Raw genomic sequence first — 18,679 nt, 5'->3', positions numbered from 1 at the left:
CAGGGAGAGGATTTGCACAACCAGTGTTAACAGATATAACACACATAACCACCGACTTATACATGCTGCAAAAGGAATGCAGTCACTCAAAAACAGCAACCCGAAAATATAACTAAATCCTAAAATCTGTGAATAGTTTTAAATTCCTCATTTCAAGATTATCCTCTTCTTTCCAACATAGACACACACACACACACACACACACACACACACACACACTCATTCCAGTCCATTCAGAGAATGAGACCAAAACCTCACTCGCACTCCAATAATGGAAATAGATCACACACTTCATCTCACACATAATACGGCCAAGCCTCCTCAATTTCTTTTCACTTGTTTTAAAAGGCATTCTCCGAGATTCACACCCTGCTTCACATCACTTCGTCTTTTTCATATATGACTACAAACTACATTTTTGAAACGTATTGCTGTCATTGTTTTTCAAGCTGTAATGTTCATCTAAAGAAAACAAAATATGAAAATTGAAACTATCAGAGAACACACACACACACACACACAGCGGTTTGTCACGTCTCCGAGCGCTCAGCATTATCGGAGTGTGCTCTATTCTGATCATGCCGTTGAGGAGGCAGTCAGTAAATTGTACATGGCAAGAAGTAAAACTTGGCCTTTTTTTTCTGTAGACATACTTTCATACGTCACCACTTAGTGACGTCAATGTTATATCATTCCACATGGCATTAGTGCAGGAGAACGTGACAGCTGAGAGGAGCTCCACTCCACTGTTCAACCGTCTCACACACACACACACACACCTTTTCTCTCTCCCGCTCTCTTTGCTTTATATTTAAGGGTTGCTTAGAGGCATTACTCGCCACTATATACCTACAAATACAACTGTGTATATGGCTGGTAATGTTTTTTAATAACTAAAAGACTTTTCTTTAATTACAAAAATAAATAAATTGCTTGTTGCACTCTGATTTTTTGTGTGTACTTACAAAAAGGGATACAACATGGAAAAAAAAGAAGAAAAAATAAATTCTGTCTGTTTATATTAATTTAAAAAATATTTTTGAACAATTTGATAATTTGACAAGATTAAAAAATTAGAAAATGACAATACGACTGACTGTCCTTACAATAACACCATGCTATCTGTGTGACAGCCTCGGTCTCTTACTATTTTAAGTCCTCTGTATTATTACAGTAAAGCACAGTAACAGCTGGTGTTTCAAAGTCTCAATGAGACATTAAGACTGTGGCACAACATTGTTGCACACACCATTGCAGAAGGCCATGTAATACCACACAGGCTTTATTCATAAAACACACACACACACACACACACTTTACATTGACGAGTGACTGCAAATGCTACTGCTTATTCCAAAATTCCAAAATTCTTCAGCCCAGCTCTGACTGAAGAGGACCACCTCTGCATTTATTTACAGACAAACACACTAGCGCCACATTCAGCAGAAGAGAATATTTCAATATATTAAAGTTAACAACTAATGGGTGAAGCAACTTTGCTAAAGGTAAACAAACATTCATATATAATATTCAAATAGTTATATTAAACAGGAGTTTATACATAAAGAAATTATGCACTTATGCGATTGCTTTCTTATTTTGAGTAGCTTACATAAAGCAATGCCACACGCACTTTCACCTCAATGACACCTCAGCAGCGGTAGAATGTAAATCCCTCTCATCAAGTCCAATGAATTATGAATTGTCAGTCTCACTGTTCTTTCATAAATGCATAATATGGAGTGCATTCCAAATGTGCCACATGCGTTGCAGGGGATTCCCCGTCCAGGACATCTCCCACAATCAGGCATCTCATTCGCAAAAGTGATCAGGGAAATAGTACACATGGCCTCACTCTGGCACTGCATTCACACACAATCACATGCCATTCATATGTTGTCAATTCATCCAGCAAATCACTGAGCACAATTTACCATTTATTTATGTGTGTGTGTGTGTGTGTGTGTGTAAACAGTGTAAATATATTTTCACACAAATAATTCCAAAGACACTGTAATACAATTAATAAAATTTGAAATTTTGGAGTAGAAAGACTGGAATAGTGCTTTCTTGTAATATAAACTCTAATAATCTTTGTTGTAGGTACAAGGAATCTTACAATGTACATCACATTTTATGAAGTCTTTAGAAATCTAATTAATTCAGATTTCACAATAAAGAAAGATATTTCATTCATACCATTGCAATCATTTGAATATAAAATACTCCAATTTCAATACAACAACAGCGTAAGCATGACCAGCAGTTTCTCAGCAGAGTGCACTATAATGGAGCAGTGTCACAATCAGCAGTAAATGTTAAACAAACTGTATTTCATCAAATAAACACTGGTCAGTTAGTGGAGTGTGAAAGATGCAGGCCCGTGTGAAAGCATTTGAACCTTTTTACAACTTCAGCATTCCTTATGTACATCTAAACCTTCTGGGCCTTCACTTATTGTGTTGAAAAAGATTCGCTGAAACCTTACCTAAACAAAATATATTAAACCTCCCAGAAGCTGGCAAAACTGAACATAGCTATGAGCCAAGTAGTGAATGTTCTCATTCTCATCCCTTTCATAAGGTCACGAATATCACAAAATACCCAAAACTCTCTATGATCCCATATGGCAAAACACCCCAGAGACAAATAACAACTGCCAACTTTACAGCTTCCATATCAGCATGAGCCACGAAAAGCAAATGACCAAGCTACATTCCATTCTGATAGCAACAAAAAAACTAAATTACACAATGTTTTCTACAAAAAAAAAAAATTATATATATATAATTTTTTTTTATGATAAAAATATGTAAACATATGTCATCAATAAGCATGTAAACATTCCTTTTGACTTTAATACTAACTGCAGTACCCTTTTACCCACAAAGGTCAGCCCCGTTCATGAGATTACATTTAATTTTGCAAAAGGAACTCACACAACAATTACATTTTATATCTAATTTTACATCTAAATTTTATATATATATATATATATATATATATATATATATATATATATATATATATATATATATATATATATATATATATATATATAATTATACATTACCTATGTTATGTACTCTCTGACAGCAGATGGCGCGAAACTGCAAAAATTGCATCCCTTACACTGGAAGCCCCATAAATAAATCAACTGCACTACTTTCTAAAACATGTTTAACCCCTTAACGGTCACTCACGTTTTTGAAGATAGACTTGAATGTGCATGATACAAACCTAAATTTGTATAATTCATGACTGAAAACATTTTGTAACATGATATTGATGTACCATTTACATGGTAATGCAATGTTTGATTTTAAAATAGGTTTTAAAGGATGAATTTAGAAGTTTTATGTTTTCAAGTGATATATAACTTCTGATGATTTCTAAAATGTGATAGAGAAAAAGGCAACGAGGAAGTCATTTTTTTTTAACAAAAGGTCAAAACTTCTGTCTAATTTAGATTTTTGAGGGTGCATTCTTGTCATAAATTAATTATTACTTTTCCTACATAATTTTTTAACAAAAAACATTGGTAAAATAGATATTTGGGAGTCTTAGACCTTTCCAACGATATATAGTTTGTAAAGATTAAATTAGATTTGATTGTAATGTAGTGAAGTAACTGTAGCTCTCCCGTTTTTCTGTATTGCTTTATTGTATTTAAATGTTCAGTTATTTTTGTTAGCCGAAAAAAAGTAATTTAACCTGTTATAGTGTATTATGACCACTGATTTTAAACTAAATTTTAATACCGTATACCATGATAAAAGCATTAGCAAAAGGAAAATTTGATACATATCTCTATTACGTAATCAATTGCTTGTTCAGAAATGTTGACAAATCTTGATTATTAAAACAAATGACTTCCTCATTAAACATTGCGTTGTGTGCACGTGTGTGTGTGTGTGTGTGTGTGTATGTATATATATATATATATATATATATATATATATATATATATATATATATATATATATATTAGGGGTGTAACGGTTCACAAAATTCACGGTTCGGTTCGATACGATACACTGATGTCACGGTTCGGTTCGGTTCGGTTCGATACGTTTTAGATACAGCAAAATGTAAAAACATCTCAACTTTTCAGAATGCCGCAAGCGCACCGCGGGTCATGTGACAAGAACCAACCAATCAGCTTCATCCTTTCCCGTAACAACGTTGAGAGCTCAGCCAAGATGAAGGAACAGCTGATCATAGTTGTATATGGATTGCAATTTTGAAATAAATTTAGTAGCAGAGCTACTGCAAGCGATTTTTAGAGCTGCAAATCCATTTATCCTTCGCTGAAATTTCCGCGTCTCATGGAGAGAGCACGTCATTGTTGCTTAGCAAAGACAGACGCCTCATGAGCGCTTCTGCCCGAGCGCTTTGGAAAGGAGGAGAAAGACGCGCTTAGCGTTTTCCATGCGTTTTTAGGCACGATATGTGAACGGCCCCTAAGGCGCTCGCTCACTCAGCACGCGCTGAAGGCTCGTTGCAAAATGTCGAATGCATTTAACAGACCAGAAATATAAGATCCTAAAATAACCAACAGGTCTGGTGTTTGGGTTGGATTCCCTGTAAGATATAGTTTCTAAATGCTGCAGGGATAGTTTGCTGCGTGCATGTTTCTCCTTTTTTTTCGTCTTTTCCCAGATAGTACTGACGCATATATCCCAGATATTCCCGCTGGTGTTTTTTTTTTTTTTTTGTATTCCCGCTGGTGTACCCTGTCATGTTGCAGATGCGACATACCGTTGTTTTTTTATCCACCACTCTCTTGCCATCACCATTATAGCTTAAAGGGAATCCAAAGTGCACCCAAACACCAGACCTGTTGGTTATTGGAGGATCTTCTCATTTCTAGTCTGTTAAACGCATTGGCTATTTTGCAACGAGCCTTCAGCGCGTACTGAGTGAGCGAGCGCCTGCTGAGTAGCCTAACATAAACATATAAGATGGTGTTTTTTTCTTCTTCGGGAGTGTCAGGGGCGTTGCCTGTTACGTTGTTTGGGTTATTGGGCTACCTTGTTGAACGCATATCATTATATTTCTCTCTCTCTTTTTTTTTTTTTTTTTTTCAAATATAATTAAATACTCCAACGAACCGTTCGGTATACATAATGCGTACCGCGTACCGAACCGAAAGCGTCGTACCGAACGGTTCAATACGAATACGCGTATCGTTACACCCCTAATATATATATATATATATATATATATATATATATATATATATATATATATATATATATATATATATATAAATATATATATACACACACACATACATACATACATACTAGCATTCAGTAGTTGGAGTAAGTGCTTTGATACACTACATGGCACCAACTAGCTTGAGTTCATCACAAAGTGATAAAACATGAACGCAGCACCCATATGTTACTATGGGCAACAGGGAAATATCCAGCTCAGCTGCTCTGTGCCACAAGTGACCAATTACTGACCACACCAGTGATGCTTCTCATGATGGTTTTAGCTTGATGTTGATCCACGTGCACACATATTAATTCAAGGCTTAAGCGTTATGGTTGTTATGCTGACTGCTGCATTTTTAAAAACTGTATTTCGACATGTACGTAACTGACCAGCTTACAATGTGATTAAAGTGCAACCGGATTATGCGACACAATTGGCTGGTCATGTTGGGTTTCTCTGTGCAATTCTTTCTGCATTGTTTTCAGTTGCTCAGCTCTTCCTTCACCATGCCCTTTTTCAGCACAGTAGAACTAGATGTCTGACAATATAGGGAAGACTCCACGAAATGGATCTAAACAAACGTCCAATCTTCAATGCATGCTCTGTAAACAATGCTGCCTAACCCTTAATGATAAACAAATAAGAATGATCACATTAAATAAATCAAAAATCTTAAAATGTCAGTTTAAAAATGTTAAAATAAAAACATGCACACTTATTTGCATTCTGTTAGCTACTGCTCTAACTTTCTAGCTACCTTAAGTGATTAAATTGAAGAAGTTTCTTGACTAAAAGTCTGAATATGCATAAACAGAAAAAAATAAAACATTTTATTCAAATTATGTATTTTTACTGATTTTGGAAATAGAATTTTAAATAGAAATGCATTATGCAAAGTCTGTTTAGATAAAAAAAATAAAAATAATAAATCAAGCTCATCACAAACCTGAATCCTTTTTGTTATCTGAAACTAAAAATCCTTTTCTTCATTCATTCCTGACTATTTTATAGTCTCTTTTCTCATACGCCTGTAAGTTAGAAAAGTGGGTATCACAATTTAATTCATACTTCTTAAAGATTCAGTATATCGAAAACAGTACTTTTTGGCCTTAACAAAAACAGATTTTTTGCAATCAGTGATTCCACATCCTCATCTGATCTGCAAATAACTGCTTCTTTTTGTATATATTTTTTGTGTGTGAGTGTGTGCGCGCATACACTTTGTTGAAATATTATGGTCATAACTCGAGGGGCTAAATTCAATTCTAACTCTAAAACATATGATAATGTATAAAATAAACCAAATTCCATCTAACTGCATTTCTTTTAGCTCAACTTCACTTCTAAAGTTAGCTATGCAAGAAAAACACAAGAAGGAACGAGGCATTGTTTGCTGCTCAGCCCCTAGCATCTCTACAATATAATCACCGCTCCATGTGCTATGTTAAATGTGACTGGGCTTTGTTATGATTATCAACTGATTTAAAGATCCACACAACATAAACATCTCAAACAGCCTTGCTACTTCATATAGTGGTCCATCTTTAAAGCGCCATAATCCTGCCATCAGTTCTAAACACAGCTCAGGCTGTGACGAACATTGGGCTGAAAATGCAATGAGTCACAGGTGGCTTGAAGAGAGAACTGGAGCCGTTTCGCACTCGTGTACAAGTGAAAAAGTCATGAGACCATACATGAGACAAAGCACTGAACGTAAATAAAATAAATACAATTATTCACGCACACAATAAGACCCGGCCACAGGAGAAAAACTACATAGTGCCAGTAACATATAAGAATAAATAAATGTAGCCTACATCATTTTCTCACAGCAACAAATTTAACAGTAAAACATAAAGAAGGCCAAACCTGTGTTTACCTCAGACTGTCCATGACGTTTTTTTGTTTTTTTTTACAACTGATAATAAGCTTACACTCTCACTCTTTCAAGGTCTGTACATGAATGTAAACAAATGTAGGAAAAGGTTTTGTAAATATATATATATGATAAAAATATAAAAATTTCATGTTATTTCATAATTTCCCTTTCACACAATAATGCCAATAAATTGCTGTAAAATTATCGGAACGACTTTACTGGTAAATTAAAAAATTGCGCTTTTCACATGACAACGACGTTCCGTCTTTTCACCTGTGAAACACACATCAGTTTCAAAATACAGGTAAATTCTGTGACATCGTTAATGGAAAATGACCATTAAACGGCTGTGCGTCCTTATGTTGTGTTTGTAAACATGTACGGGTAAACGCAGCAAGTGTTTTTGTTGATGTTTTCATTTTTGTGTCGAACGTTCACATTAGCGCAGTTGCTTTTGGCCCACTGACATCGCATTAGACGACTTCAAACCGAAGTACACAGCACAGAGGGAATGCGCCATCTGCGACAGAATGTTATGATTGGCCCAAAGTAGATGTCTTAAGTCTGCACGTTCTGAACTCACACATGTTCATATTTGTAATCTTGTGCTGCATTCACACAAGAGCACATTACCGGTAATTTATTGGTAACGGAATTTTTGCTGTAACGAATTTATCATTTTTTTCAAAAAGGCCCTATTCACAAACTTTATCTCTTAACCGTAATTTACAAGTTAAGACCGAATGAGTGAAAGGGGCTCATGACTCAAACTGAGAAAAAGAAATAAAAGTTGCACAAACACACCTATTGAAAATTTATTGTATAACAATTTTCCTTCACTAAAAATCTAAATCAAAATGTGCAATGTGCAACTTCTAAGTGCACTTCTCCAGCTCCCTTTTGATGAGATGAGGGCACACAATTTTATTGCATAACATTATACAGAGTAGGATGAATTAAAATAATAGGGGTAAATATTTAATGGATTGATGACTGTAATTTATTTGTAGATCTATGCATAGGCCTGTCAAGATAGTAACTTTCTGCTGCATGATATACTGCCCCAGAAATATTGTGATAAACAATATTATTGTCATTTTAAGACCATTTTATGCCACTGAATACATAATCATAATATAAAAGCATAATAATGCAAGAAGGCCAACACACTTTCAAATGACAACAAACTTTTAATCCTTAAGAATATTTAGATCATGGAAATTAAGTATCAAAAGATACTTTTGAGATACCTTAAAAAACTTGAATAAATAGAAAATAAACATTTTGTAACAAAAAGTGCAAAGTAACGAGTAGAAAAAAAGAAAAATTCACAAATAATTTGTATGAAGATTTTTTCCATCTTCTCTGTAAATTAAGGGTGCACAGTATTGCTGATAAACACAATCCCTAGCAGTCAGAGGTCCGTATGCACAAAGGCACAGATCCCTAAACAAGGTCATATCTGCAGCAAATTTTTTGAAGCATTTTTGACATTTGCACTAGCACCATCTACACCATTAGAAAAAGACACAGGCGCAAGTGGAATGCAAAAAACATGGTGAAATAAATTTTTATGTAAATATAATGGGCAATACATTGCGTCACCAAAATGATTGAGGTCATGTACACATATTGTGCGATAAGACAATATATTTATTATTGCGACACGCCTATCTATGCATTCTGAAAGCTCTCATCTCATCATATGCAAAAGTCAATTTTGAATATATTTGTCTCCACTAGCACCAACAAAAGATAGGAGCTAGAATTATATGCTGCCGCAATTCAAACAAGGACAGGATGGAGTGCAAACTTAGAAAATTCCATTTACTTCCTTTCTAATTTGATATTTTATTTCCAGGTGGCCTTACAGATCCCATGTGAGGGAGAACTGATGCTACTGCTCAGTAAGAACAGGTGCTTGCAGGTCAAAATAACGTGTGAAACTGGTCATACTGAAACCTCCATTCATGAGCGTGACTGGAACAGTTCACTCATTCAAAGCTCACTCAAATCACTTGAAGCCCAAAGTGAATGGCCTTATGTGCGATGAAGTAGAGAAGGAACTAAACTCTTTAAAATTAGTTTAAAAACATGCAAAGCTCGGATACAGCTTTACTTTAAACATACCTTTATGTATGTGCAGAAATAAGACAGGTTAAATGAAAACCCAGCACTGTGTTCCAGTTGATTTACTTTACCTCACATGTTTGATGACCTTGAATCTAGTGTTTAAACATGACCTTTTACCCTTGGCTGAGACTGACTTTTTAGGCAATGTGGGCTCGACGTAAAAAAAAAAAAAAACCTGCAAGCACCATATCCTACTCAATGAACTAACAAAGTTTCCATATTTATACAACTTAAAGATAACAAATTGCATGTGTCTAAAAAAGTTAAACAAACAGTCTGCTGATTTTCCATTATCTAACACACACATAACATAAACCAAATACTTTTGTTTAACCGTTTTACTTCACACTAGAATGCAAAAGAAGAGCCAATCAAAGGAAAACATTTAAAACTCTGTATACTCGATTTACGGCACAAGTGCTGCCCCACTTTTCAAGTGTTTGAATCAATGATTAATAATGTATGTTTTGTTTCACTTCAATACGAACACAGCCTTCTGACCAGCATAATAAGTGCTTATGGATGAAAAGTATAGTTTTCCTGTAGTACTGAGAAAAGGCAATATTACTACGATTCTTACTAAACAAACATTTTAAATGTAACTTTTTCAAAATATATTTTACTGGACACATCTTCATCTTAAAAATAAAACTGTATCAGACTACTGGAACAGCTTGGGTATACAACCCAAAATGTCACATAAGTAACTAATCCTAAACACAATTTTCATCCATTTGAAACATCCTGAAATGTGCACTGCGTTCACTCTAAAATGCCAAACAACGTTAGACTGAAATGTTTAGCAAATAAAGAAAAGTTCTCATCCGATCACAGTGAAACAATCAAATCCAAATAAATTTGAGAGCTAGGCAACAGGTAACTGACCCAATATTAAGAGCTGGTCCAACAACAATGTAAAAAAAACTAATATTGTCACACTTATGAACCCTGTGGTTTATTGCTGTATAAGGGGTGTGCTGTTTTGGTGTATTGTGAAGGGATATCAGGAGTGTGTTTAGGATGGCGATGCACACTCTAAAAAATGAAAGGTTTCAAAAAATGTTGTTTACTTTTCGCAGCAATGTCATAGAAGAATCATTTTTGAAGTGAAGTGTTCTTAAAAGAACTTTTTTTGTTGTTGTTAATGTGAAGAACATTTTAAATTTAAACTTTTTGTTGAATAGAAAGAGTTCTTCATGGTACGAAAAATGCAAATAAAGAACCTATATTTTTATGAGTGTGTGTTGTCTTTTGAAGTGTCAGGAGTGTGATGGTGTGTATCAGGAGCATGATGATTTGTGATGGGTTTTATAGTGCATATAAGAAATGTGCTGGTAGGCCTATATATCAACTAGAGTTTATGGACTTCTGAACAGCCCCATACCTGTTCTCTGGATATACAGGGCAGAGAAGGTCTGCGGGGCATCTTACAACTGCCATAATAGCTGCTGGACGTCTCTCCCAGAGAAACACAGCTGGACCTTCTCCTGGGTCTGATGACGGGAACTTTCTCCTCCGCGTTAGGAATCCGGCCGGCCGTCTCCCTCGGTGGGTAATAGTGATCAAAACAGAGCGCCAGCAGAGAGCCGGAGACCCCCGCCGTACACGCCAGCACCGGCCTGAGGGACGGAGACAGACAGCCGAGGCTGGTGAAGGACAGCAGCCACACCATGCTGGCGAAGACCAGGATCAGGACGCTGTGTTTGAGTTTGAGAGTGGGGATGAGAGTGAGCAGACCCACGCAGCCCAGCACAAACAACAACCTGCCCATCATTTGCATCTGATGGTGCTCCTCTCCCCACTGCAACAAGCGCAAGACCATCAAATCCCCCAAGTAGCATGATGCTGGCAAGGACAAAAGCCAACATCTGCTGCTTTCCCTCCTCGTCCGCCTCAGGTAAAGGGTGAGGAAGAAATACGCGCAGCCGATGCTGAATAAAGGACTGATGGACTGGGAGAAATCAAAGAGGAAAGTCCGCAGCTCCGAGACGCCGTGTTCACTCTGAAAGCTCCAAGAAATGAAGCAGGAGAGCGCCAGGACTGCCAGCGCTCCCACGTACAGAGCCGAGCCGCGGAATAGTTTGGACTTGAGGATATCCTCATTGCAAAACCTACAAACGTTGAACAAAAAGCCCCTCGGATGGTCTTGTTTTAACGGAGTGACGCAGCTCTTCACATAGCCGTTCCTGAAGCTCTCCGCGCTGTTCGCATTGCCACCAACACCATCGTGCTGTCTGAATTTACTGTGCAAAACCTCTCCTTCCTCCCGCACAGCCATGTTGTCCTCCTCCGGTGCTCTTTAAACTTTCATGCCTCCGAGACAAATCCTCCGGTGTGTCAACGTTTTACTACATGACGGCAAACGCGCTCCATGGTCACTCAAACGTGCTCAGGCATTTTGGCCAGAAGGAAAAGAGGATGAAATGTTGTTGTTTTTTAACAGACTCGAGCTCGATGTCGCCGTCTAGGTGCGACAATTTGTAACAATGACTAGAGCGCGAGAGGCAGACGCGCGCAGCCAAACCGCGCCGCCTTCAATTTATGTCTGTATCTTTCATTTCTAGTAATTTTTTTCTTTCCTTGATGCGGTATTTGAACAATACTATAGAATGCAGAATATATCTATATGCAGAAAATACATAACCAGAAATAAAACACAGCATATATGTAAGCTATCTGTGTGTGTGTGTGTGTGTGTGTGTGCGTGTGTGTGTGCGTGTGTGTGTGTGTGTGTGTGAGTGAGTGAAACTTTGGAGTCGTGTGTAGCAGGCTATGTATACATAAGTTGTCTTTATTATTTGTTTATACGCACTGTTGTAGCATATGATTGAGCTAAGTCACTAATCAGTCAGGTAAATACACTGAAAAAAAAGATTTGTTGGATTTACTCAATCGAATTATGGACATTGGTTCCACACATTCAGTTTGAGTTCAAAGTATCCTATGCATTTATGTGGTTTCATTATAATACGGTTGTGTTAATCCTATGCAATTTCAAAAAGTAATGTGTACATAGTCTTTTCAAGTTATACTAACATGATTCAGTTATGCTAGTTTAACATTATTTTTTTATTTCAGATATCTGCTTCAATCATGTTAATTCTGTGCAATTAAATCAAGTTATCTTAACATAATTTTAATAACTTCACTAAAATTAAATTTTAATACATTTCAATGGTTTGTTGTCGCATGTTTCATTTCATGTAACACAAAACTTTTGTAAATCCTTTATTTAACAATTTGAACAATGTGTAATTTAAATGGCATGTCTAAATAACATTGTGCTTTCAAAAGCATAGCATAAATAACTTCTCTGATTATTAAATTTAATAAAAATACATATCAGTTTTAATTAGACTAGTATAAAAACAAACACAGTTCATTTTGTATGCATAACATGTAGATCAACAATATATTTAAACCTTCATAAGTTTTACAAGATTTCTTTTTTTTTTTTAAACAATATCACAAACATAAGTAACATTATACTGCATGTAACTGTGCGTTTAAAAACTAATACAACATTGTAACACTAATTTATTTCATTTCTCTCAGAAACCTTAAAACTGTACCCATGAACACCAGTACCTGGAACTAGGGCTGCACGATAGTCACATCGCAGGATGTGCGATGTAGGCTGTTGTAGTCGATTCGTTATTCATTAACTGTACGGGCCAGCTGCTCCCCGGCCCTTGACGAATGTGATTCTCAGATTAATTGTACAGCTTAACCATCATAGAGTGAAAGTTTATCTTTTATATGTGTTTTTAAGTCCTGTCAGTTTAACAGGGCAGAGAGAGAGAGAGAGAGAGAGAGAGAGAGAGAGAGAGAGCACGAGAGAGAGCATGCAAGAGAGAAAGAGAGAGGGAGAGAGAGAGTGAGCCCCGGCCGCAAGCTCACCAGCTTCAAACAACACGAGCGCTGTCTTGCTCTCTCTCCCTTGCACATATTAATCAATTGACACGATGGTGTCGATGTTTACATCATTTAAAATGAGAATGTAAGTGTGCTCACCCAATTTTTGTTTGTAAGAAAAAAATAGATTAGATTTCATATCGCAATATATATCGCAGAAAAATAAAATATCGCAATGTCATTTTTTCCCAATATCGTGCAGCCCTACCTGGAAATGTTATTTCAAGAAAAACGCTTTAGTTTCAATGATAATTATATATAGACATTACAAAACAATGTGAAAATACAGTATCTGACCCTTACCTAAACTATAAACAAAGTATCTTATTTATGCTAGTTCAACCATGTTTCATAGATTCAGCTGTCTAATCAATCAACTTCTGAGCCAGTCCAAAGAAGGGCCAAATTCAGACAAAAAAAAAAGATAAAGAAACGAGAGCAGGCAAAGGGGAACAGTCTAAACAACAAGATCACGGTTTACCCTCTGCGGTGGTCTTGCATGAAGGCTGCTGAAATTTTCCGAGGTTGATTGTTTGTAGTCTCAGTAGTCATTCAAAAATCAGTCCATCTCACTGGTGGAGTTCAGATTTGAAATTTTGGGCCTTGATAGAGAATTCACCCGCATCCAAGTCCATGATGAGTTTTTGCTAAATTTCATATGTAAAACGCAACTTTGTGGGGTACTGCAGGTTAAGAGCATAAATTAGACCAAAAACATTGAAGTTGCAAAATCCACACTGTCGATGTCCTGAAGCACTGCTACACCCTCTAGCACAATGCCTACATCATGGGCTTCATAGTCTGCAGTGTGCTTTATCACGAAGATGCCCATGGTAGTCTTCTCAATCGCACACTGTAAAAGATCTTCTTCCATGTCCTAAAGACAGAAAAAAAGATGAATATGTATTACAATTAATGCTACATGTCTAGTGGATAAAATTATAATTTTTTACATTTAGGTTGCAGTGTGCATATTTGATGAAACCATGTTTTTTAGATGTATTAATATTTTGCTTGTTGAACATAGTACAGATTCCATCAGTTAAGCTCTAACTACTCACCGCATACTCCTGAATGAGATCTTTAGAGTCCTCATTAAGATAGATACACAGTCCTCTGATGGCAAGTTCACAAGCTGCATCAATGTCATCCTTAAAAATAAGCCAAAGCAGAAAAAGAAAGGTTAGTTTAAGACATTACTCAAATCACAATTAAACAAAAGAGCACAATGGGTCTCATTCACTAAAAGTTCCTAAAAATGTATGTGTATGGCAAATATGTTGTGGTCTAGAAAAATATAATAAAGATAATAGCTTGATTTTATTATGTGAAATGTAATGCTAATAACATCAATTACAAAAAATAGAGTGTGAATACATGCAAACAAACAAAAAAAATTATAGTGTGCTAACCTGCTATTTTTACTTTTTTATTCCTTACCTTTGCAGCAGAAAAATCGCTTTAACGTTACCATCTGCACATGTCCAATCAAATAGTCAGCCAAGGAGTATTCATCGGTTAATTCACCGACTTCTACAAGGCTAACTGCCTTTGTTGGGGACTGACTTAGCTCGTAATTTGTCTGAACAGGCTTTGGAATTCCAAATGTACAGCAAATGTCACTGTAAAGAGAGAACGAGCAGAAATTAGTCATAAATGACAGCAACAATTAATGATTTTAAGTAACAATTTACTGTACGCTTCCAAATTAAAGACAATGCTATTTATAATATTACCCCCTTTTAAGATGTACCTTTTTGGAAAAAATACTTTTTAATTTTTTTCCAAAATGTATGGTAAATACTAGAAAATTAACCAACATTCACTTTAAAAAACAATTTATAGCATACCATAAAATAACCTTTATTGCAGCAGTCATTTATATTAATTATGATATCCATCTCAAAGTGTCAACCATGTTAGTTAGCCAACAAAAATTTTATTAATTTAGATGTGAAATCCTAATATTGTAATCTAAAAACCTGCCTGAGAGATTTTTGTGAGTTATGGGCGAGGGCCGGGCTATCGAGTATTCGTTTACTTGATAAAATAGGTCCCTGCACTAAAAACATACTGTATGTTTAACCAGTGGTGGACGAAGTACACAAATCAAGTACTTGAGTAAAAAATATTACTCCAGTAAAAGTACTCCTTTTTCAATTTTACTCAAGTGAAAGTACAAAAGTACTCAATTTTTTATGTATTTAAGTAAAAAAGTACTGAAAGATAGATGGATTAATAGAGAAAGATATATAGATTAATTTAATTTTATATTAGCACATTTTTTTTTTTTTTAGAATCCTACTGCTCAAAATACCTGAGATTTATTCCAAAATAACCACTATATGGAGTCAAGATATATTTTTGTTCATATGGACTACGTTGACGAGAGTGATGTTAACTGTGAAGCTTACACTGTGATTTACCTGAGAGAAAACAGAGATGACCATCTGATCTTCACCAGTAAGAACAAAGTATTTTAAAGCTTGTTGTTTTACAGAACATCACAGTTATAAATGACATGATAATAAGGCCTGAAGTTAGGAAGAACATTTTAAGGAAAATATAATTATATTTTCATAATGATTTTTTCCTTCTCAAATCTTGTCTGTGGTGTAAAAACAACCCTGGCCAAATGGGGTACTTCTCTTTTCCTCTTTGATAATTACTGTAATGTTAGTTACCATGTTCTGAACATCACATCCTTTCTTTTCTCCCCAGATGTAATCTATATATATATATATATATATATATATATATATATATATATATATATATATATATATATATATATATATATATGTGTGGTTGAATAAAAATATTTGGACATTATTTATAAAAATTACCTCAAGTTAGCACCAGCAAGCTTGTTAGCTAGACAGTTAGCATCAGCTAACAATATTTACTTATTTTCGGTACGGTTATGAATAAACATTCATGTCAGTCTACTCGTCTAGTTAATCCAAACAATATAACGTTACTGTTGATAAACAATATAAAAACAGACGTCACATAGGACATGGTAGCATTTTAATAAAACTGTTAATATTACGGCAGCGTGGAATTTGAATAAATGAGTTATTTTATTAATTTGCGTTAATGTTTTTTTTTTTTTTTTTTTTACCTAAAGCACAGAGACGCTGATTGATGTGTCTGCATCGTCTGCACTCGAGCATTTCAGTGGGCTTAAACAGATCACTCTTTACAGCGGGTTTAGTTCCCAAACAACTGACAAATTTGACCTAAATATGATTTTCAGTTACAACAATTTATCCTAAATTTCGACATTAACAACTTACTTTTAGCAACATCAAGATGCACGCGCGCTCACAAGATCTCCCGGTTCTTCTGTAGACTCACACTAAACGGTTCATTTGAATCAGTGAGTGGTCGACTCCAGAACAGCTGCAATCGGATCATTCTAATTCCTAAACGAATCGTTTGGTGCGATTCGCGATCCGATTTAAAAGTTTATTTTTAAAGTTACTCAAAATAAAACTACTCCAGTAAAGTACAGATACTTGAAAAATGTACTTAAGTAAATGTAAAGCTACTCCCTTACTGTCCACCACTTTCGGTAAATCAAAGACATGCACTGACAGAGCATCGAGCGAGCGCTTTTGCCCATTGCAGTGATATGACAACGGCTACGAATCCCTCCCCCACACAAATCCTAAAGTCCATGTTATTATTATTCACCTGATGAGAACTTGATTTCCATCTGTAAATTGTTTAATCGGATTGTAGAAGTTTGATAAACTAGTGTTACCAGTAATATTCATGGTTTATTAACCTGAACGTTAACGTTACCCACCCAAAAAAAAAAAAAAAAAAAAAAAATCTGCGACGACACTCGACGAAATATACCATCGATTTAAAAGCGTGTGGGGTTATCTTAAAACATTATTGTTGCATTTAATCTGACAATGAATGCATTTGTATAATATATCATACGATAGATACTGAAATTCTTACCTTTTAACGAGCTCTGAAAACAAGACAGTCAGTACCCTCATGTGTCCTTTCCAAACCAACGGTCCTGGTGTGGTCTGGATTTCAAAGCGCATGCGCAGACGCTCTCGCGCGCGTTGCTCCCGCGCAAACGACGTATTTCACAAACATGAATTAAATTAATTATAGCCTACACAATGGAATTAAGTTGAGAAGAAAATACAAAGTAATTGTGTGACAGGGGCCTATTTTAATTAAATAAATCAAACGGCAGAAAAAAATCATTTTACATGAACACCATTTGTTTGACATCTGAAACAATTTGAACATTTTCTTGCAAAGTGATTATATCATGTTTTGATGATTATGTTGAATTTCATTTAGAATTAAAACAATACAATTATGTTTCCATCTTAAACATAAATTTATTAAGTAGATTGTAAGTGTATCCTTTTAGTAAATTCAGTAAAACTGCTTTTCCTTTTTTTCAGTGTAGTTGATTATTCTGACTTACGTTTTGGCAATAACGACTCAAGCGGCCCTTATGGTTTAAATGCAGAACCACAAGAGGTCACTAACATGGACATTATGTCACGGCCGAGTTATCAACAGTTTCTTACCAACGATTGGGATCCAGAGGCTTAGCTGGTCAGGGAACCCATTAATATTACTGTATTTTATTTGTAACACTGCATACTGTCTCATCATTATTACATTAATCTAATTTTGGATGAGTTTCTCAAGTCTACCTTTTCATTCTTTCAGTTCTAAAAGCAAAATCAACCAAAAAAAAAAATCACCAAATACCAACTGTATCCGTTAGCATTATCTAATGCACTGTAAGCTAACATGAATAATTGTTTTATTAACTTACATTAAAGGATTACTAAGTAGGCTGATGCAGTAACTTAACAAAATGGACCTTACTGTGAAGTGTTGGCCAAATAATAGATTTAGGAAAATGTTATATAGTATAATTAGAGTATTTTATATATAGGGTACATACCATATTCCTTTTGGGAATTCCTTTAATTGAAGTTTACACCTCGAGGACTTTATTTGGTGATAATACTGAAGCTATTATTTGCTTGATCTAACTAATCTTCAGATTAAAAGACAAGTATAAAAATATAAAGAAAAAATAAAACTGGTTCATGATCCTTTTGTCTTTGTTCAGTCAACACCTTTTCCCTTTCTGAAGAACAAAAAACAAAAACATAAGAGGGTTATAAAGAGGGAAAGTCCCTCTGATGCCAAATTCTTTAGGTAAAAAGAAGCTGTTTTCTGAACTAAGATGTGGTCTTTCCTTAACAGCTTGAACACAAAGAAAGGTTTGTTTAATGGTCTTAAAATGACTCACATTTGTAAAAAAAAATCCAGAGATCAAAGTTTATGTAAATGTATATTTATCCCATATGGAGAGCAAGAACAATTCATGCACTTGGCAGGAAAACTGGTTTGAATGATCTCAGTTCAGTTCTCAATCTCAAATGATGTAGACTAATGCTGGTTCCATAATGCATTGAAACTGACCTCATTTAGGCTACTTTACTTCTGTGTTGCAAACCCCACGGC

At 35.4% G+C, this 18,679-nt stretch overlaps 1 protein-coding gene and 1 long non-coding RNA gene across 4 annotated transcripts in view; both read right to left on the bottom strand.

Annotated features, from left to right (window-relative positions):
* The window catches only part of LOC113052024 (cGMP-inhibited 3',5'-cyclic phosphodiesterase B-like), a 52,465-nt gene extending 40,567 nt beyond the window's left edge, over nucleotides 1–11,898 (bottom strand). The window contains exon 1 of one of the 2 annotated variants that reach the window (XM_026216266.1): nucleotides 10,623–11,898. In XM_026216266.1, coding sequence (XP_026072051.1) covers nucleotides 10,623–11,516 — 894 coding nt within the window. In that variant the 5' untranslated portion in view covers nucleotides 11,517–11,898. The remainder of the gene's footprint in view (nucleotides 1–10,622) is intronic. The other variant, XM_026216267.1, reaches the window with a different exon arrangement.
* Nucleotides 11,899–13,038: 1,140 nt separating this feature from the next.
* LOC113052023 (uncharacterized) lies at nucleotides 13,039–17,584 on the bottom strand. 2 transcript variants are annotated; one of them, XR_003276974.1, is made up of 4 exons: nucleotides 17,129–17,584; nucleotides 14,594–14,775; nucleotides 14,215–14,304; nucleotides 13,039–14,030 (listed from the first exon to the last, which is right to left on the bottom strand). It is a non-coding gene; the product is annotated as an uncharacterized LOC113052023 (long non-coding RNA). The 2 variants fall into 2 exon arrangements; XR_003276975.1 differs by lacking the exon at nucleotides 17,129–17,584 and adding an exon at nucleotides 16,453–16,511.
* Between the last annotated feature and the right edge of the window lie 1,095 nt (nucleotides 17,585–18,679).

Source organism: Carassius auratus, chromosome 32, assembly GCF_003368295.1.
Source record: "Carassius auratus strain Wakin chromosome 32, ASM336829v1, whole genome shotgun sequence".
NCBI classification, from domain to species: Eukaryota; Metazoa; Chordata; class Actinopteri; order Cypriniformes; family Cyprinidae; genus Carassius; species Carassius auratus.
The sequence above is the reverse complement of the archived record's forward strand: the minus strand, read 5'-3'. Positions and strand labels throughout refer to the sequence as shown.